A 20622-nucleotide genomic window follows, 5' to 3' on the forward strand; every position below is an offset into this window, starting at 1 on the left:
GACCAGGACAGAGCTTAATGTGGGTGTGAGAAGTAGGGCTGGTGAGGGGCCGCTCTGTCCTGAGACCCCGTCCTTGAGGCAGCCTCATCACTTGCCTGGCCTGCCTGGCTGCAAAGGAGGCTCCGTTTCACTAGGCCCACAAGGGAGAGAGCAGGAGGAGTGGGGAGACAGAGAGGAGAGAGGCCTGGGAGGAAAGCCACATCCCTAACTCCATGCCTCTGTCTCTGGCCAGGGCAGGGTGCCCTGGAGCCTTCAGCCAGGAGAAGGCTGGGTTCATCTCAGGGTGTGGGGCTCTCTGTAGGTCTGAGATAAGAGCTGGGGCTGACGTACAAGCCCCTGTGGGCAGTGGAGAGGGCAGTGAGCAGCCAGCCTCCACTGTCTGTCCTGTGCCAGGGCCCAGGTTCAAGGCTGCGGGCGGCAGTGTGGGCCCTGCCTTCCCTCTCATCATCTCCCATTTGAGGATGACTCCCTCCCCACAGCCCATCTGGGAGAATCACTCCCCCCAGCTGCACATTGTATCTGGCCCAAAGGGGCAACAAGTGGCCAGAGAGCCCAGCCTCCATCCGTGTAACCCCCTCCTGGGGACGGAGATGGCCGAGGGTTCTGACCTCATGGGACAAAGTCCCAAGGGACCATTAGGACACAGAAAAGCCCTTGGCAGACCCTCAGGGGGCTGGGGTGGGACCAGCTGGGCCACAGGGCAGGCACTGGCAAAGCTTTCTGAGGAAGCTGTTTAATTACCAGTGAAAGCCCTTCCATTAGGGAGAGAAGAGAAACCATAATTGTATTTCAGAGAAGCCATTTATATGCAAACGAGGCTCTGGCAGACAGATGCTGGCGGGGCCAGATCAGCCAGGGCTGGAGTGGCGTCCAGGCCTGCCTCCTCTCTTTGCTCCCCAGAATAAGGGAGGGCCTGCTGGCTCCTCTCAGGGAGTCAGGCTTCTGTATCTCCCCTGGCCCTGGACAATACCAGCCACAGTACACAGCACCTGGTGAGGGGTGCAGCCGTGCAAGGGAACAGCGTGGTTCTTAGAGTCAGACTGAGCTGGGTTCAAATCCTAATTCAGGGATTTCACTGGCTGGTGGCCTTGGGCAAGTCACAAACCTCTCTGAATCAGTCGGTGCCTCGGCTCACTAGGCTAATCCTCCGCCTAGCGGCGCCGGCACACTGGGTTCTAGTCCTGGTCAGGGTGCCGGATTCTGTCCCGGTTGCCCCTCTTCCAGGCCAGCTCTCTGCTGTGGCCAGGGAGTGCAGTGGAGGATGGCCCAAGTGCTTGGGCCCTGCACCCCATGGGAGACCAGAAGCACCTGGCTCCTGGCTTTGGATCAGCGCAGTGCACCGGCCGGGGTGGCCATTGGAGGGTGAACCAACAGCAAAGGAAGACCTTTCTCTCTGTCTCTTTCTCACTGTCCACTCTGCCTGTCAAAAAAAAAAAAAACTCTCTGAATCTATTTAGATCTACCTTGCAAGGTGGCTTGGTATGCTCCATGGATCTTAACTACAATTTTTACAGCAATTCACATTTCTGAAATCATGCAAATCAAATTTTTGACAAATGAAATTTTCAAAAAAGCTCCTTTGATTTTGCAATTTGCAGACTCCTTGAGTATGAGAGCTGGAAGAAATCTAAGTGTATCCACCAATTCATTATGCAGAGGAAGAAACCCTGGCCCAGAGAGGTTAAGTGACTGGCTCAAGGTCACACAGCTGGTTTTATCAGACCTGAGAATAGAACCCAGGTGACCTGACTATGTTTGGCAATTTTCCTATTACCTTTTAATGAAAGTGCGTAATCAGCCTCCTAAATATGTCTGGCTTATAGTCCCAAATTTCTATAGATGGGATTTGTTTGAAGTAGGGGGTATATCTAGGGAACATGGTAGGAAGTGGTCTGTGCCTCTCCCTCCTGGGAGGAAGGCTGGTGGGAAAGAGGGCCCGCCCCTCCCTCCTCTCCCAGGACGACTCCTCGCCCCCACCCACTGAACTTCCTCAGTAAACAGGAACAGCTTGGGTCCAGGGCCCTGCCCCTCCTACGACCCACCCAGCCCTGCAAGCTCCCCCAGGCACAGCTCCTCTCTCCTGGCCCAGGCTGCTAGAATCTCTTGGGCTTCTATTAATGACGGTGGTGGTAACTTATTGGGTGCTTCCCATACATTACTTCATCTAATCCTTATCGTCCCACTTTATTAGTAAGGGAACTGAGGCTGAGAGAGGTTAAGGGGCCCGGGCCACACAGCCAGTGGGCGAGCTGGATGCTGTGGCTCGGCGCTGTGCTCCCACGGACCCTGTGTTCATTAAGAACAGCCTCTTGACAGCTCGGGATCGCCATGCCTGGCGCAGTCGGCTACTGCTCCAGGGCGCTGGCTGGGCGCGAGGGGAATAGCGCACTCACTTGAGGGAGAGCGAGAAGTCATTCTTGCTGGTCTCGCTGTTGCGCACCAGGTAGCTGGCCTCTTTGCACAGCCGGAGCAGGTTCTCGGCGTCGGTTCGGCTGATGGCCCCGTGGTACCAGCTGAGGGGGAGAGAGAGGAGGGGGCATCTCTGCTGGGTCCCTCATTGTCCAGGCCCACCCATTCCGGGTGTCCCTCACAGGGAAGGCAGTGCCAGGCAGGGACAAAGAGGCGGGAGGCCCCCAGCTGGACACAGACACTCACACCTGGTTTTCCAGAGGCAGCGCTGGGTCTGTCCACTCCCCCAGAGGGCTGCCGGGCTCTGTGTTTAGGGCTTTGGCTGGCTTGGGGTTCCCCATGGAGAGTCGAGGAGGTAGCCGCCCCTTCTCCTCTCGGCCGGGTGACAGGCAGCTCTTCTCCGGTCCTTCAAACTGGGCTGTGGGGAGCACACTGGTCACGGACCCTGATGACCCTAGGGAAAGGGCCCTGCTGACTAGCCAGTGCTCTTCCCCCATAGCCGCTGGTCCCGAGGGGTCAGGCAATGTCCCAGGAGCTGCGCACCCGCTCCCGTGCCTCACTGCATCCTGGGTTTGTCCCCTGGTGGGGCTGAGGGTGGACGCAGCCCCCTCCACCACACAGGGCCTCCCTGCCCCCACACTTTGGGCCAGGGGGACAGAAGCAACAGGAGAAATGGGGGACACTGCTGCCTGCCCCATTCCATCCCCCTCGGGGTGGCTTTGGTGCTGATAATATTGTTTCTTTCTCCTCCTCAGAGTTCATTACCGTTCTCCGAATCACCCTGCCAAGCCATTCTGCAGAAATGACTTATCGATCTGAGAACAATTATCCGATTCCCCTCGGTGCCATCCTGTCCTGACAGGCTAATCCTGCCTGGAGCCCCGGAGGCGGCCCCTCCCCCATCCCAAGGTCGCTGCCCACTGGCTCCCAACCCCCACCCACCGAAGCCCAGGAGGCCACAGGGCCACAGGCACAAGTGACAGGCGCCTTCCTCTGTGCTGTCTTCACAAAGTACCCACAACCCTGAGGCACAGCAGTGCAATGGGTGCTCATGTCTGTGCACCCACAGATGAGCACACGCCCCCCGCCCCGAGTCGGGGGCAAATCTGGACCACACTGAACACAGAAGAATTCAGCATCTTCTCTCTCCCCATTTCTCGTGTTTTCTCCTTGTAGCATTCTCAAGTCCTACTGTCTTTTGGTCACCAGTTGCCAGTATCAGATCCTCTCCTCCAAGAGTTAGACACTTCCTGTGCCAGTGCCAACCCTGAACCCCTACCCGCTTCCCCAGACATTTGTATCCAAAGTGACCTGGTGGGTAGCATACTAGGAGGGGCCCTCCCCTAGGAGACTCCCCTATAGCTTGCACTGTGTCACTCCCAATGCTTACCCAAGAGGCATTCTTTCTGGGCCCACCTCTCAGCCCCCGCCCCGACTTAAGGCCACAAAGCCCGAGGGGCCCACGGACATGTGGCCCTGGCCACGAGCCCCCGCAGGACCCACCGCTGCTGTCCTCCAGGCTGGGCTCGGGGAGGGGCGAGGCTGGACCGGAGACGTCCCTGTCCCCGTCAGGCAGGGAGGGGCTGCTGTCCAGCTGTCCCACGGGCGGAGGCCAAGGTAGGTCTTTGATGACCTTAATGTCAACTGGAGCCGGTAGCAGAAGGGAGAAGAGAAACAGACAGTGACAGAAACAGGGACAGGGAGAGGCAGAGGTTGAGACACCAAAACCCAGAGTCAGGACACAGGACAGCCTAGAAGGAAGAGGGGCAGAGGCAGAGGCTGGGGTGGCCCGGTGCACGGGTGTGAGGCTCAGGCAGCAAGACAGAGGGCCTCGGCTGGCCAGCCCTGGGGTCCCCTTCATTTGACCTCTCACAAGCCTCTAGGGCTCAAAGGCAGCAGGAGAGGAGGAAAAGCAGGAAGGGGAGGTACCCACACCTCAGAGTGCCACATCCAGGTTCCCTGCTCTCCCTTTCTCCCCACTCCCCCGCAACCTGGGAACTCACAGGTAACAGACTGAGACCACCCAGCCTCAGGCTGCCTGGCGGACGGACTCAGGTTGCGAGAGATGCTTTACTGAAACTTAGCTCCCACCCGCCCCACCCAAGCCCAGGAAGAGTGATGCCACCGGCGGCCGCAGGGCTGCTAACGAGGTTTCCTAATGACGGGCATGGATTTTCCCATTAAGCAATCCAAACAGTATCGATTCTCCAAGGAGACTTCTGGAGATAAACGGCCCATCCTCAGTGGCGGGTGCTTTACAGGAAGCAAATTAGAAGCCTAGGTTTCCTAGGCAGCCAAGGTGGGGATGAGCCCCTTGCCCAAGGAGGGTCTGGGGGGTGGACGCTGGGAGTAGAAATGAAGTCTAATGGCATTTAACCCTTTACACTCTCACCACAAGGATGCGGGAGTGAAAGCCCTCTTTCTGCTGGCTCTCACCCCTCCCAGCCCAGGCTGTCTATGGGCGACTGGGGCCTGGAGAAACCTGAGCCGCACTCAGTGGCCATCAGTAGATCCCTCACAGCCTCCCTCTGGGTCAGGCAGGGCCTACCCCTGGGACACACAGCCCTGGAATTCCTGCTTCCATTGTGGTAAATGCTGCCTTGCCTTTTATTAAATATCGGGATTTAACACGCGGCACAAGTTTTAGAATTCTGTGTTGGAATTTCTTTATTTTTAAAATACACTCAGTCCTCCAAAAGATGGAAGTGGCCCATACTTCGTGGGCTCTGGAAGGCCTCATCCTTTGCCTGTGCCCATTCCCTGACCTTGCACGTGGCACTGTGTCCCCACGTGGCTTGATGATCCGGCCCCCCAAGGACCCACACCCCCTTCTCCTGGGGCCTGGCCAGCAGCCCAGGGCCCCAGCAGAGTGCCCTGTCCACCATGACCCACCTGCAAAGGCTTTGGAAATCCTCTCCTTCTTCCACTCCCAGGGCTGGTCGTACTCTTCAGGGGGCCTCTCATCGTCCTCAGGCAGGCGGGACTCCCGGGGCCAGGGGGCCCCCTCTCCCTCAGGGGGGGCTGCCTCCTCCTCTGGCTCGTAGGGCGTGTCGTACAGAGGCAAGGGCTGAGCTGCTGTCTCCTTGGAGCCCCGGATCTCTGCCAGGGCGAGGAGAGGAGAGAGCTCAGGCCTGACTGCCGGGGTTCCCTCTTCCACTAGGAACTGTGCCTCCTACTGGGCAGAAGCCTCAGCTCTGGGGGAGCTCAGCAGTCATGGGGCCTGGATCTCACCCTTAGTTCACTTCCAGGGCCCAGAGGAGGCAGTGGTAGACCAGTGAAAGGAAGGGCTGGGCAGTGGAGGTGGACATGTTTAGGAAACTGAGGCAGGGTCCTCCTCTAGTCCATCTCTTCCCTGCTGCCCAGCTCCCTTTATCTCCTTGTGTCCCAAGTGATATCATTTCTCAGCCAGAAAGTGCTTCTTGGTTGCTCAGACACCATAGGCACCCCCTCCCTGGAAGCTTCCCCTGTGCCAGGTCGTTTTCTGGGACTGTCTGCCCTCAGATCACTCTCCCTTGGCCTCTGTTCCCTCAAGCAGGCTCGTATGTCACTCTCCTCCCTTCCCCCCAACTCCCTGAATGACCTGCCCAGCCTCCTGGCAGCCACTGTTTCCGTATTCCCAGTCACGTTTTCAAAGGCATCTCACCTGGACACCCGCTGTCGCCAACTCCCCACCTTCTCCAAAGCTGCTGGGGATCACTGTCCCCAGTGAACGTCCAACAAAAGCTCTGCAGCTGCTCCCATGAAAATCTGCACTCAAACTGTCACAAGCAGGTCCAGGGCACTTGGGGTCCACGCCCCTCTGACCTCACAGGGTAGCTGCCCTCTCGCTGTCTTCATTTCTGTCCGCGACACCTGGACCTGGCCCTACTTCATTCTCCAGTCATCTGCTCCTTGTCAGACCCGAGCATTTCCTAGATTATGGCTGGGGTGAACCTCAAGTTTCTGTGGAACCCGTGGGATGGCCCTCCTGGGATGACACGCCTGACCCTCGCTCTCTGCCCCTCTCACTCACCTCTCTCAAGGAAGAGGAGCAGCTTATCTGATTGGCCAGTGAAGGCTTGCATTCTTTCTAAGATCTGCCTTCATACAGGGAGAGAACATTCTGGTTCTCTCTGCTCCATGCAATGAGTGGCCTACAGCTGTCCTTGTGCTGCCCACGTCTGAGCCGGCAAGTGTAATTCTGTGACGAAGTATTAAGGAACCCAATGTCGGTGACATAGATAAGCAGTGCTCTCCGATCAACTCTATCAGTAAGAAAACTGATATTTTAATCTGTTTCCTTAATCTTATTCTCAATTATTTCCAAGTTCAGGAGAGGAAGAAGGGGTGCTAACTGTTGGCCTCTTAACAGCCTAATTTCCACAACACCCTGCCAATGCAACTTTCTGATGCCTCCTTCCTCCAGCACATTCTGCACACCAAAGCTTCAGTAATCCTCTTAAAATGCCATATTCGTCCTGTTCCTCCCTTGCTCAAGAATTCACAATGGCTCCACTCACCCTTTTGGAACAGGTCCAAACACTTCATTCCAGTCATCAAAGTGCTTCTCTGTCATCTCCCTTGCCTCAGCTCCCCCTACAGCCCCCACACAAATATCTTCCATCCAGATCCACTTCTCCTCTCCTCTGACCTGGGTCCCGGGCTTCCGTGACCCATCCCTGTCCTCCTCTCTGATCACCCCCACTTGGGTCTCCTTCCCACATCCTCTCTTGGCCTCTGTCCTCAGGCCAAGTCTTATTCACTTCTCCCTACCCCAAATCCTTGAACCACTTTTGCCCAACCTCATGGGGCCCACTGCATCTGTATCTCTAGTCATATGTCCCGTCGCCACAATGTTGCACTATGACATCCCATCATCACCTTCCCCAACCCTAGTGATCCTCTTTTTGGGACCCTCAGCCCACCCCACTACCTTGCCCTTCCTGGTGACCCCGGCCTCTCAAGTCACAGCTCCTTCTCCAGAATGATTATCTTGAATGAGTGGCTGTCCTCACAAGGATCTGGCAAAGGCTTTCTTCCATATGTTCTAGGGACCAAGGGATCAGTCCTTGGACTTGTGGGTGCCAGAGCCTGTTCTGGAGATCCCACGCCTCAGGAAGTACCCCAGCTCCCAGCCCCCGTCACTCACCAGCCATCATCTTTTGGGCCTCATAAGGCTCCATGTAGCCGTCATTTTCAGGGACCTTCTCTGGGGCTCCTGAGGTTCCTGCTGAGCCTTCACCAGACTCCTGAACATCAAACGGGTCTGCATAGTCTTCTAGGATTGCCAACTGTGAGAGCAGCAAAGACAGAGGGCTTCAGGCTGCTGACAGGCAGCTCTGCCTCTCCCCAGATGCTCTGTCCAAGGCAGCAAGAGTTCTGCGTAGGCTGCCTCAGAGCCAGAGCCCCAGCCACCCAAGGGCAAGCCCTGAGCTTGGCTGGGGGACGAGCTTTGGCTCTTCCTTGGCAGGGTTTCCCCGTTAGGCATCCAACCAAGTGGGACATCTTTCTTCTCTATGATTTGTGCCTCTGGACCATATCCTAGGCCAGGACAAGGCAACTGGGCTTTCGGGCCTGCCTCAGTCAGGGTCCACACAGGACAAGAGGCAACACAAGGAGGTTCAACAGAGGGACTTAATTCAAAGAACTAGCGCCAGTGCCATGGTGCAATAAGTTAATCCTCCACCTGCAGCACCAGCATCCCATATGGGTGCCGGTTCTAGTCCTGGCTGCTCCTCTTCCAATCCAGCTCTCTGCTGTGGCCTGGAACAGCAGTAGGAGATGGGCGAAGTCCTTGTGCCCCTGCACCCACATGGGAGACCTGGAAGAAGCACCTGGCTCCCGGCTTCAGATCGGCACAGGTCCAGACATTGTGGCCATTTGGGGAGTGAACCAACGGAAGGAAGACCTGTCTCTCTGTCTCTCCCTCTCACTAAAGCTGTTGGAAAGGGGTGAGCACTGTGGCACAGACACAAACTCCCACGTTCCATATTGGAATGCTGGTCTGAGTTCTGGTACCTCTGCTTCTGATCAGGCTTCCTGCTAACACATCCTGGGAGGAAGCAGATGATGGCTCAAGTACTTGGGCCCCTGCCACCCACGTGGGAGGCCTGGGTGGAGCTCCTGTTTCCTGGTTTCAACCTGGCCCAGCCCTGGATGTTGTGGGCATTTGGGGAGTGAGCCAGTAGGTGAAGGATCTTTCTGTCTCTGTCACTCTTTTAAACAAATAAATCTTTATAAACAAAGGTGTTGGGAGAGTTCAAAGAAAAAGGCCAGGATAGCCAGGCAGCTCAGAGAACAGCGTGGTCCACACACCAACCAGTGCACTTCCAGATGCTGACAAAAGAAACAGTTGCTGACCACCAAGAAGGAAAGGTTGTGTTCTCACTCTATCATGGCACTCACAAGATCCCTGTTGTGTGAGAATCACTAGGCCTACTTTAAGGGGTTGAAAACTGGACAGTCAAGGGGCAACAGGCCCAAGACCATTCTGCCCAAGGGGAAGAAGCAGGATGGATACTCTGGGTGAACGGTTGCCAACCTGCCACCAGTGGGCATCCTGGGAGAGATACCTTGGGACAGCCTTGAGGCTCTGCTGAAATTCCTTTGGCTCCTGGATGATGGGGACAGCAACAGGAAAGGCCTTGCCTTGGCCTTCCACTCCCCACACTGCCCCTTTCTCCCACACAATTGGCTAACAGCCAGCCCTGTGTCCCCTGCTCCCGGTCAAAGCAGAGCAAACCACAGCCACACACCCTGCAGAGGCGCTCAAGGTGCTTGGGGTGGGGAGCAGCGAGGACAATAGAGCCTTTCTCCTAGCTGGGCGCAGGCTTTTCCGGGGCCGCCAGCTTGGGTGGAGACAGGGCCCAGGCCACCCAGGGCTGCCAGCATCCTGGGCGTGCTGCACCCCTGGGTTGACAGGTGAGGCTGGGAGGTGGCTCCAGGGCCCGCAGCAGGAAGGGGGAGGCACTCTTACCTTTCCCCACATGGCAGGCTAGGCTTTGGTTTGGAGCTGGGTCGGGGCTGTGGGAGAGCGAGTTGTGCTGGGAGGCTGTGGCAATAAGTGCCCTGCTCTGGGATGAGAATCTGGGAATGGAGACCCCTAGCAGGGAACCCCCTCTGCATGTTCCTGAGGCATGTCCCAGTGGCTTCTACCACCTCATTTCCTATCTCCAGTTCCCCCCTTGTTCTAGCAAAGCCCTGGGCTCCTCACTTCCTTGCATCTCTGCCTGCTTGTTGGTGAACCACCACCCAGGCCATGTCGCCACCAGCAGCCTGAGCTCGTAGTCAGTTTTGTCTTTCCAGTTGCAATAAGCACCCGGAACACAGTAGGCACTGTAAAGTGTTTCTCCCTGTGGGCAGGTGTTCGGTGTCACAAAACTCAGAGTGCCTGGATTCGAGTCCCAGATCTGCTCCCAATACCAGTTTCCTGCTAATGTGCACTGTGGGCCCTGCCACTCAGCTGGGACACCCAGATTGAGTTCCTGGCACTGGCTTCAGTCAGTGGCTATGTGGAGAGTGAATGGGCATGAGATTGGTCTTTCGCTCTCTCTGCCTTCCAAATGAAAATAAAACTTAAAAACTAAATAAAATTTAAATAAATCAGTAATTTAAAAATTTTTCTTTTCTGTCACCACCTATTGCCCCTCTAGACCCTCACCCCTAGTCCTCCTTCCTCACAGGAAGTAGTGACAAAGCCACTCGACCCCACCCCTACCCCCAGCTACTTTCTCCCAGGCCACCCAGGCCCTTGACCAAGGGGGTGCTGAAGCCCTCGAGTTAGTGGTGACCCTTCCAGTCAGCAGCAGCCTTGCACTCAGCCCGGTCTGAATCGGCTGACAAGTGGGATTTTATTGCACGTCTTCCTGAGAATGAGCTTCCTCAGGGCAGGGACCACATTTATTGCTAAACTCCTGGTTCCTGAAAACTCAGTATTTGTTAAATCCCTTTACATACAACAGATTTACAGACAAAGGAAGCGCTTTCCCCTGTTCACTCAAAGAGGGAGGAAGCATAAATGGGGTGGGGTGGGGTCACATAAGGGGACTGAGTCTTCTCGAGTGAGGTGTACTCCCAGAAGCTGCTGGGGGCCCAGGCGCCTGGTCCAAGCCTCCAACAACCCTTCCACCCACCCCTCACTCCACGGAGCCCCTCCAGCCCCTCTCTCACCAAATCTGGCCCTAGCTGCACCCATCGCCCTTCCCACCTGAGTCTTGGGCTGGTGCCCAGAGCCATCTCCTCCCAGGCTGGCATGAGCCTCCCCAGCCCCAACCCACAGTGCCCTGGGCACCCAGGTGGCAGCTCTGTGGGCAGCTCAATGGCTCCTCTGTTCTATTCCTGGCTCCACACCCTGCTCCAGGAAGTCCCAGCCCCCCTGGGCTGGGATAGCCACAGGAGCCACCCACAGGCCCAGGAGCTGGGAACAGCAGCAGAGAAGACAGCTGGGAAGGCTGGCAGGACAGACGCCCACCCTGGGCACAGAGGATCCCAGTCAGAGCCCAGGCCCGCCTTCCCCATGAACAGGACAGGTGACTCAGTGGGCAAAGCTGTCCCTACGGGCTTCCAATGCCTGTGACCTACCACAGTCTGTTGTTTATGGTCCCTGACGTGCCCACTGCTGCTCTCTATACCCACCCCAGGGTATGCCAGGGGTGGTCCTGGCATACAGTGGTGCTCAATGCACGTTTACTGGATGTTCAAAAGGCCCCCTTTGCTGTAGTCACCATCCTCTGGAGTGACACCAACTTTCAGATTCTCATGTACCCTGACGTCTGACTGATCAGGAGCAGCTATAGGATCAGGATGTCAAGAGAAGCCATGTTTGAATTGGGCTCAAAGGGAGGCCTCTGGGGCAGGCACCTAAACTGCGGCTGATGTTAAGGCCTTTCCTTTGGCATAGCCAGAACACTGCTGAATGCTGACAGATTTCCAAACTAGTAGGTAAAGCAGCTGCTGTGCAGAGGCCCCCTGTCTGCCTCCTTCCTGCCGTTCAGCAGGCTGCCTCCAGGACCCCGCTACTGCATCTGTTCCAATTAGGCAGTGCCCCTCCCAGAGCAGCTGTCATACTTCCAATCTCCTTCCTGCCCAAGCCTCTCCCAAGCAGCTCGCCGGCCCACCATCTGCTTGGGTCTCCCACTCTGCAGCCAGGCCATGCAACACGTGCCTGACCCCACCCACGGAGTCTAGAAGCAAGGAGGGCACACATTACAAGATGCTGGTTCTACAAAGTCCCCAGAGTTTGCCACTGCCTGTTTCCTTTGCTTATCTCTACTTACATTCAGGGTCTGGAAACCTGTCTTTTGTATTTGTGGAGAGGACTTCAAGAGTACTTATCTCACAGGGCGGGGAAGAGGAAAATGAATTTGTAGGAGTTCTTAGCCCAGACGCTGGCATGGAGTCAGTGTTCAATAAACGATGGCTCTGATAATAATCTTTTACATTCATTATCTTTCACATTCAGCTATTAAGGCCTCAGTGCCTGTCTAGGGTACAGAGCTTGCCAGACAAGACTGGGATCCCTGTCTCTTGACTCTCAGAAGTGCCTTGTCATATAGTTTCCAAAAATTTGGGAAGTGCAGCGTCTTCTCTCCTCTATTTGTAGATTTAAAAGGTACATCAGCTCTGAGTAGTCCTACAGCAAATAAATCAGTCTAATTCTGTTTCATTATTTCCCAAAGTATTTAACCGTGGAAACCCTTTGTCATTGAAAACCTGCTGACCTGTCAAGGTTTGGGAAATGGTACATGACTGACCTTCCCCAAGATCAAACCTTTTGTACCTATGGTTCTTACTAACTGGAATTTCCTTCTAATCTGTCTGCCCCGAAAACTCTTTCACATGAAACACATTTATTTCCTTTTTCTAATTACAAAAGCAATGTCCTGCTTATAAGACACCCAAATATTACAGATGTGCAATGGATACCACCCACACTTCTAACATCCTTGGGCGTGTCTGCAGCCACTTCCTATTTGGGTGGCAAAGGATCGCCCCAGCACTCAGGAGATGGTGAACTCAGTCCAGGACATGCTCCTCATTTCTTCTCTAAGAGCCTCCTTCCTCTTGCTTATCAGCACACGCTTAGTGAACATCTCCTGTCTGCCAGGCTCCTGGAGGGAGGTGCCGAAGTCCCAGGCCTGGCTGAGTCCGGAGGCTGGCAGCCTGGCTGTGAACCTGGGCTCCACTGCTTGTGAGCTGAGAGGCTGCACAAGTGGTAGCCAACACTCCTGTGCTCCAGTTCCCCCAAGTATAACCTGGGGAGAGGAAGGGAATCTTCCTCACTGAGTGTGTGGAAGGATCAACTGGTCTAACACCTGTCAGCAGCTTCAGATTGGTACCAGGCACACAGTAGGAGCTCAGTAAATGTCAGCCACTATATTAGCAAAAGTGAAAAACCCAAATTTCTGGGCCTTTCAGGTGCTCATAGAAACACATACAAAGCAAGCTCCAAGAGAGGGCCGGCATTGGGGCATAGCAGCTAAAGCCGCCATCCACGATGCCTACATCCCATACAGGCAACCGTTTGCGTCCCAGCTGCTCCCCTTCCCATCCAGCTCCCCGCTAATGGCCTGGGAAAAGCAGTGGAAAATGGCCCAAATGCTTGGGCCCCATGTGGGAGACCCTGATGAAGCTCCTGGCTTCAGTCTGGGCCAGCCTCAGCTGTCGCGGTCATTTGGAGAATGAACCAGCAGATAGACAATAATCTCTTTCTCTCTCTCTCTCTGTAACTCTCACTTTCAAAAAAGAGAAAGAGGGAGAGCATGAGCGAGAGAGAAAGGCACCTCACGGTGCTGTGAATCACCGAAGCTGGGAGGTCAGCTCTGGGAGCACCCTCAGGCCCACTATAGAGTTTGGCCCCATGTTGGCTCTCACCTAACATCATGTTTGTCCTGTGGGAATGGCGACTGGAATGGACAGCAGGTACTCCCTACAAGTCCCAGGTCCCAGTCAGGATTCACTCCAGCTGTCTTTGGTGCCCAACAGGTAAAGCACCAGGGCTGAGGTGTCACGGAGTCACCCACTGGCCAAGTCAACAAGTGCAGATGTCTCCCAGACAGAGTGAGTGCCACCGAGTGAGGCAGCAGCACCGAGCAGGGCAGACAGGCCTGCCACACAATCCCCCAGCAGCCTCAGCCATCCCTGAAGCACCAGCCACAGCAAAGACGGCCATCCTGGGCCACAGGGGGCTGAAGCCCAACCAGTCCTCAGAGGTCTGCGACCTGGACCCCTTCTTGCCTTTCCTGCCTTCCCCACGACGTTCCCCCTCCATCACCATCAGAGAACGTGTGCAAGGTAACCTGGCAGACCTCCAGACTCAGTGAAGTCCTGAGAAGTAAAGCAAACTCAAACAAAGCAAGGACTGAGTCCTCTAAGCGCAGGGTCCCTTTCAGTGCCTAGACCAGTGTCACCTCATGAGACACAAATACTCAAAGGACACTGGCCAAGACAGGATCCTACACTGGCAGCCTCTGGCTCCCTTACTTTACCCTTCTCATTTAGCCTATTCTCTCCTCTCCAAATTGGGGCTGGAGGACACATGTCCATGTGGATACCATCTCTCCATTTTTAAAAGTTCTTAATATTTAAGGGCCTGTGAACTCCTATGACCATCTGAAGCTGTGAACTTTTTCCAGGGAAAATGGGAAATAGGTGCACACAGCTTCTGGAGAGTTGCGGACCCCAGGAGCCCCTCCATAAGCTACACGGGTGGGCCTTGGTCTCAATATATGGTGCCAGTCTTCTCATCCATGCCACACATGTGCATCTTGGCATGATGATGGCAAAGAACACACTGTGAAGATAGGCAGGGGGTGGCTCAGGGCTTCATCCAATCAGGGCCCAATTCCCCTGTCACTCCCCTTCCTAACGAGACAAGGTTTTTCCTATTGAAGGTCTGAGAAAAGACAGCAAAGTAAGGGAAGGCACAGCTCTTCAGCCCCTCTGCCAGTGCGGCCTGGATGCAGGATGAGCGCCCAGTGCCACCAGGGAGTTCTTCCTGCAGCCAGATGGCAAGGCCCTGCTTGCCCGCTGCAGGGCGCAACTCCTGCTGCTCCCACACCTGCCCTGCCAGGCCTGCCCAGATGGCCACCCTTGTACCCTGGCCAATCAGTGTGGTCCAACTGCCAGAGCCCTGCACAGGGAGGAGGCTAACAGCCCCGGGCCCCCTGGGACTCTTAGGGTCCTCTGCTGGACCCCATGCTCTCCTACCCCCTCTCACTGGGCTTCCTGTCAATCTCCCGGGCTCATCACAGAAGCACCCCCACCCACTTCACCAAACATCATGACCCAGTTCCTCTCAAAGGGGTCTGATCCCTCTGGCACCAGCCACCGGGCTCCAGAAGGAAAGAAGCAGGCCAGCCTAGAGCACAGCTCAGTTCCCAGTCCCTACCTCACCTCAGGAGACCCACAGCAACAAGCCCCATGACCCTGTAGCTGAGTGGAAGGAGAGCGCACCCCAGAGCATAGACGCACCAGCTCAGTGGGGCAGGCCAGGGTGGGGGTGGGAGATTGGCAGCTATGCACTGCTCAGTAGACCACAGAGGGCCTGGACACTGGATTTAGGGTAAAGGGCCTGGATACCTCGTCTGAGCTCTTCCTAGGGCCCCCGAAACTCTGCTCTCAAAGAGGTGAGAGCACCTCTTACTGAGGTGGGCCAGGAGACAGCATCAGTGACCTTGGGGCCAGCTCAGGTGGCATTCTAAATCCTTGTCATCACACCCACCACAGAGCCCACGGATTGGGAGGCTCCTAGGAGAGCTTGCTGGAGCTCATTCCTGTCTGTGTGGCTGACAACGGCCTCAGATATCTATTGCCCCTGCCGCCCCCCACCCAGGTCTGAACAGCTTGTGGATTAGAGCGGCCACGTGGAGGCATGGATGCCCTCAGCAAGAAGCAGCTGTGCGTCTGTCTCTGCATGGCTGTGAAGGTGCAGTCCCATCCTCGGGGGTCTGTGCAGGGGCAGCTTTGCAGTCCACCCTGGTAGTAGACAGTCACCACTCAGGACATGTGTATCTGTACACCCCTCTTTATGCCAAGCACTGCGTCAGGCACTTGGGAAACACAGACACGAGCAGGGCATGGCCCTCGTCCTGGAGTCCAGGGCTCAGTGGGCAGCCTATGAGGGACATTCCAAGCCACTGCAGAGAGGAAAGGGGCCAAGGACAGCTCAGGCCCATGTGCCAACAGGCAGTGGTCAGAGAGGAGGAGACTACATGGTCAGTGGTGAGAACAAGGCCTAGCCCTCCCCCATGCCTCACTGTCACCACCACCATCACATCGCAGGACAGCGGGGACAACCAGGAAGGAGAGGAACACAGCCTTGGAGCGGTGCCCTTGAACCCTCTCTGCAGGCTAAGGATCCTGCCCAGGAAGGGCAGCCATGCCCCATGGCAGGAACTCAGAGAAAAATAACTGACATTCCTGAGGCTTCTGCGCTCACCCTGACGCCTCTCTCATCCAGGAAATCCAGCTGAATGGCGCTCTCCAGACTGAAAAGCCTCAATGGATTCGGACAGCAACTTTGCTCACCAATCACACACAAATGCTCTCCTCCCCTGTGCTGAGGGTGAGCTCCAGAGCTGAGCTCCCAGGGCGAGTGAAGGACAACAGAGCCAGGGCGGCTACGGAGCCCTCTTCCTAGAACTCCGGGCCATGCGGGGCTAGGGTGCTTGCAGCTGTCTCTGCTGGGAGGGCTAAGACCCACTGGAGCTGGGGAGAGGGCAGCTCCGAGGCCCCGTGGGTCTCCAGGGGAACAGTGGCTGTCCTGTTCTTCCCCATGCCACTGACTGCAGACCGACAAAAGGCTCTAGCCTCCTTCAGAAGGGGCCTGGGGGAAAGGGAGGCCAAGGAGAGGAGGAACAGGCTCAGCTGCTTAGCCCCATCTGGGCAACAGGTCCTGGGCACCAACAGGGGGTGCCCAGGGGGACATGGGGAGGAGAGGGGGACATGGGGAGGGGCAAAGAGTGGGCCTGCACCCCAGCGACCAGCAGCCTTGACAAGAGCGGCTCACTGCGGGTCCTGGCCTCCCCAGAACAGCAGCCCGCTCAGCTCCAATCCCCACCACGGAAAGGCAAAGGCCAGCTTTTCCTGGGCCCACGGGGAGAAACTCCAGCCTTCACCTCCTTTCTGGGGCTTTGACACCTGCAAGGAGCTTGGGCAGGAGGATGAGGAGGAGGGGGAGGGGGAAGAGGAGGAGGAGGAGGAAGAGGTGAGATAGGGAGGAGGAGCAGCAGGAGGGAAGCGCTTCTGTGCATTGCTCTGCCCTGGGGAAAGGGTCAGAGATCAAAGAGCAGTGAGCAGCGGCTCCCGGAGGGGCAGAAAGGCCATCAGCCAGCAGGGGGAGGTGGGTGCGCCTCAGATCCCGTTAGAAAACGCGCTGGATCTCGGCTGCAAAGCCGAGAGCGGGAGCGCAGGAGGGGGAGGGTCACCAGTCCCCGGGCCGTCCTGGGGTTAGGGGCAGAGTTAGGGCATCCTGTTCAAGATGAGCCGGCTGAGAATCTGAACAAAGGTGGATGAGCACTCGGAGCCCCAGGGTCAGGGACTAAGCTCGCGTCCGCCGGAGGCTCTGACACCGAGGGGCTCGGCCCTGGCCAGGCCACCTTTGTCCCTCCAGCAACCTCCAGACCTCTGACCACCACCCCCTCCGCACCAACCCTGCCTGGCACCGCACTCACCCGGTCGCTGCTCGCGGGAGGTCCGGAGATCCGCTCATCCGAAGGGGGCGCTGGGGGCCCAGGGGTCTCGACCCGAATAAGGCGGTGGGGGGGCGAGCCGTGGCGCGGGGGCGGCGTGGGGCCGGGGACGGTGGGGGTGGCAAGGGCGGCGGAGCCGGACGACCCCCCGGAATAGGGGTCTTCGAAGTCGCGCTCCCGCTGCAGCCTGTAGGCTGCCAGAATATCGGGAGGCGGCGCAGGGGGCGCGGCCGGGGAAGGCGCGGGGGCGCGGTAGTCGGGCTCCGGGGGCGCCGGTTTGCCCCCTCCGCCGCCCCCGCCACTCCCGCGGAAGCCCAGGTGCTCCCGGAGCCACTTGGCTACCCCGCCGCTGCCGCCCCCTCCTGGGCCGGCTCCCGCTCCCCCGGCGCCCCGGCGGGACCCCCCCGGGCCGCCGCCAGCGCTCGCCTGCGCCCGCGGCCCCGGGCCGGAGCCCGCCGGAGGAGCTCCGCTCAGTAGCATGGGGCCCGCCAGACTGAGCGAGGGGAGCGCGGCGCGCGGCGGGGGGCGGGGGCGGGGCGGGGCTCCGGCGGCGGCGGGGGGCGGGGCTCGCCGGTAACAAGGCGGGGGGCGGGGCACCGTTCCCCAACGGGGGTCGACCTCCCCCGGCGCGGGAGGGGAAGTGGGTTGCGGGTTCGCTGGCGGTGTGGGAGCGGGAGAAGAGGAAGAGGACGACCCCGGACGGGGGATGCGACTCCTGAACTGAGGGTGAAGCCTCCACGTGTTGCCACGCGTGCGCCTGCGAGGCGCACCCGTCCCCATCTGTACCCCTCCGCAGCTCCCAGCGCTTGCGAGGCGCGGGGAAGGAAGTCCCCAGATGCCTGGGCTCTTGGCCTCCTGGCGCCTCCCGCCCCCACTCCTCCCCTCCCCCAGGTCTCACAACCAGGAAGGGTATTCCAGGAAGAAAATCTAGGGAGGGCGAGCGTAGGGGCTATTCCCTAAAATGGGTCAGAAGGAGCACCCCCTGCCCGTGCTGCCGCCTAGCTCCTCCCACCCAACTGTGCGCACCGCACACACCCGATCTATTGCTTCCCGATGCAGGCAAACATCTCGAGTCACAGACAAGCAACTCCCTAGAGATCCCCACCTCTCCCGTGTCGTTTGCACAGGCGAACAGCCCTCGCACAAACACCCCGCATCCAGGGGCGCACCTGCCCCGAGCCCGCCCACGCGGCCCTGCACACCCGCAGAGATCCCTTCGAGCCACAGGCCGGGATTTCATTGTCAGTCAGATTAGTGACAGAATGGAAACAGACAAGTCAATAAATCAAGTCTGGAAACAGTTCCAATGTTGTCTATCACAAACCCCTTGTTCTCCCGATGCTCAAGCGCTAGGCATTGTTGTCTCAGAAATACAGCTGGTTGCTTACCAGAAATACAGCCCTGAAGTCAACGCCAGCATTTGCTTCGGGCCCAGCTCCCTCACCTCACCGTCACCCACTCGCGACCCTGACTCAAGTGTCTCCCTGCTCCCAAGCTCATAACTGCTTTTGAGATCGCAAAGACACAGAGGCCCCTAAGGGAAGGGCGTTCAAAGCTAGGGTGTAGAGGAAGGTGCGATGGCAACACAGAATCTCCTAGGATTTCCAGGGTCCCAGGTCTCAGAGTGTTGGTCAAGTTTCCATTTGGTGCGAATCCTAACGAGTGTAAGGTGTAGGACAAGTGCTTCTCAGACTTTAACGTGAACTTCCTGGGAATCTTACTAAATTGCAGGTTCTGATTCTGGGATGCAGCTCCAGACTAGTTCTGATGGACTCCCAGGTGATAGTGGAGGCCTGCCCTGCACTGCCCAACCCCCACCCCCACCCCCAGCTTGAGTAGCAGGACTGTAGGAGATCCTGATGACACTGTGGAAATGTGATAAAGTATAATAAAGAAAATAATATGCATATTTCTTACATGTGCGCTTTTTAAAATTGACTAATGCATAGCTGGACATAGAAGCTGGACACAGTATGGTCCAGGTGTTCCACAGAGGGTCCCCACCATCACCAGATGTGAGGGTATGGAAATGTCCCTGAGCAGGAGACTAACAGGGCTTTGGCTGCATATTTGGGCAAGGTACTCAATGCCACAGATCCTTTCCTAGAAAGGAAAATAAATGGTTTCTGTTTTGTGAGGTTTAAGAGAGGTGATGGATATGAACACGCTTTGAAAACTGTGAAATGCTTACAATGGAAGGTGTCACACAAGGCCACATGTTTAAGAAATGTGGAGTTCAGCTGCTGACAGCTCAGAGGAATGGAATCAATGACCGGAAATCTGCAGGCTTCTTGCAGGAGGTAGACCTGAGCCAGGTAGATGAAGCAAATGGGTAAAAGGTCATTCTGAGCCAGGTTAGCAGGAGCTCAGCAAAGACACAGAGGCGGGAACCAGCACATCTTAAACAAGGGGAGTATTCACAGTGGGGAAAAGTAGGGATAAAGTGACACAGGAAAGAGGATGTCCTAAAGGGAGGGTTTAAATGATCATTTAAAAGTTATAATACTTGTGTGCACCATGCACTTACTCTTGTTTTACATTGTGGATTGAGTACCCCTTATCAGAATGGCTTGGATTTCAGATTCTGGGATTAGGGATGCTCAACTTGTATCTGTCCTTTCCCTCCCCACTAGAGTGTGAGCTGAAAGCAACCAGTGTTGAATACTTCGCGGGGGTGGGGCAGTTTGAAAAGAATCAAAGGTGAAGAGGGGAGGCCTTCACAGCAAGGCTCCTTTGAGATTTGGAAGGAGTGAGCAGATCCACATTCTTACACCTTGAGCCTTTCACCACACAATCAGGTTCCTGTGTGGAAGCAGGGATATTCCATCATTTAGTGCAGAGCCTGTCGCACGCATGGTGTTGGCTTCACAAACGTCACAATGAATGCAGATAGGTTCTCTCAGTTTTATATAACTGTTGTTGTACTATATACACAATTTTTATGTCTTTATTTTTAATTTAACATTATATGATATTTTGTTTTTGTTAGATAGGAATTATTTTCTCACTTCCTTTGGGAAAAATCTTAAACCTACAGAAAAGTTCAAAGAAAGTACAGTCGAAACTTGTATGCCTTTCACCTAGATTCACTGTTTTTTTGTTTTGTTTTGTTTGGTTGGTTTTTGCTTTACCATTTGATGCAAGGAGAAATTTCATCATACTTTAGCTAAAAATACTATAGCAAGCATTCCCAAGAACAAAGAATTCTATGGGGCCACAAGATCATTATTACACTTAGGAAATTTAACATTTATCTATTAGTATTGTCTATTGTACACTTCATATTAAATGTTTCCATTTTTCTTTTCTCCATTTTTTAAATATTCATTTATTTGAAAGGCAGAGTTACAGAGAGACAGAGGTAGAGAGGGAAAGAGAGGTCTTCCATTTGCTGGTTCACTCCCTAAATGGCTGCAATGGCCGGAGCTGGGCTGATCGGAAGCCAGGAGCTTCTTTCAGGTCTCCCATGTAAGTGCAGGGGCCATCTTCTACTGCTTTCTCAAGCAATAACACAGAGCTGAATCAGAAGTGAAGCAGCTGGGAC

At 56.0% G+C, this 20622-nt stretch overlaps 1 protein-coding gene across 7 annotated transcripts in view; it reads right to left on the reverse strand.

Annotated features, from left to right (window-relative positions):
• SHF (Src homology 2 domain containing F) overlaps positions 1 to 20622 on the reverse strand; it is a 114830-nt gene that overhangs the window by 1473 nt on the left and 92735 nt on the right. For 3 of the 7 annotated variants that reach the window (XM_051822416.2, XM_051822417.2, XM_051822418.2), the window contains 5 exons: positions 7538 to 7679; positions 5302 to 5508; positions 3913 to 4053; positions 2656 to 2827; positions 2394 to 2513 (listed from right to left, as the gene is read on the reverse strand). In XM_051822416.2, coding sequence (XP_051678376.1) covers positions 2394 to 2513; positions 2656 to 2827; positions 3913 to 4053; positions 5302 to 5508; positions 7538 to 7571 — 674 coding nt within the window. In that variant the 5' untranslated portion in view covers positions 7572 to 7679. Of the gene's footprint in view, positions 1 to 2393; positions 2514 to 2655; positions 2864 to 3912; positions 4054 to 5301; positions 5509 to 7537; positions 7680 to 17060; positions 17583 to 20622 lie in introns of those variants that run through there. The other 4 variants (XM_017348071.3, XM_070054124.1, XM_002717898.5 and 1 more) reach the window with 4 other exon arrangements.

This window comes from Oryctolagus cuniculus, chromosome 12 (assembly GCF_964237555.1).
Source record: "Oryctolagus cuniculus chromosome 12, mOryCun1.1, whole genome shotgun sequence".
Lineage (NCBI taxonomy): Eukaryota > Metazoa > Chordata > Mammalia > Lagomorpha > Leporidae > Oryctolagus > Oryctolagus cuniculus.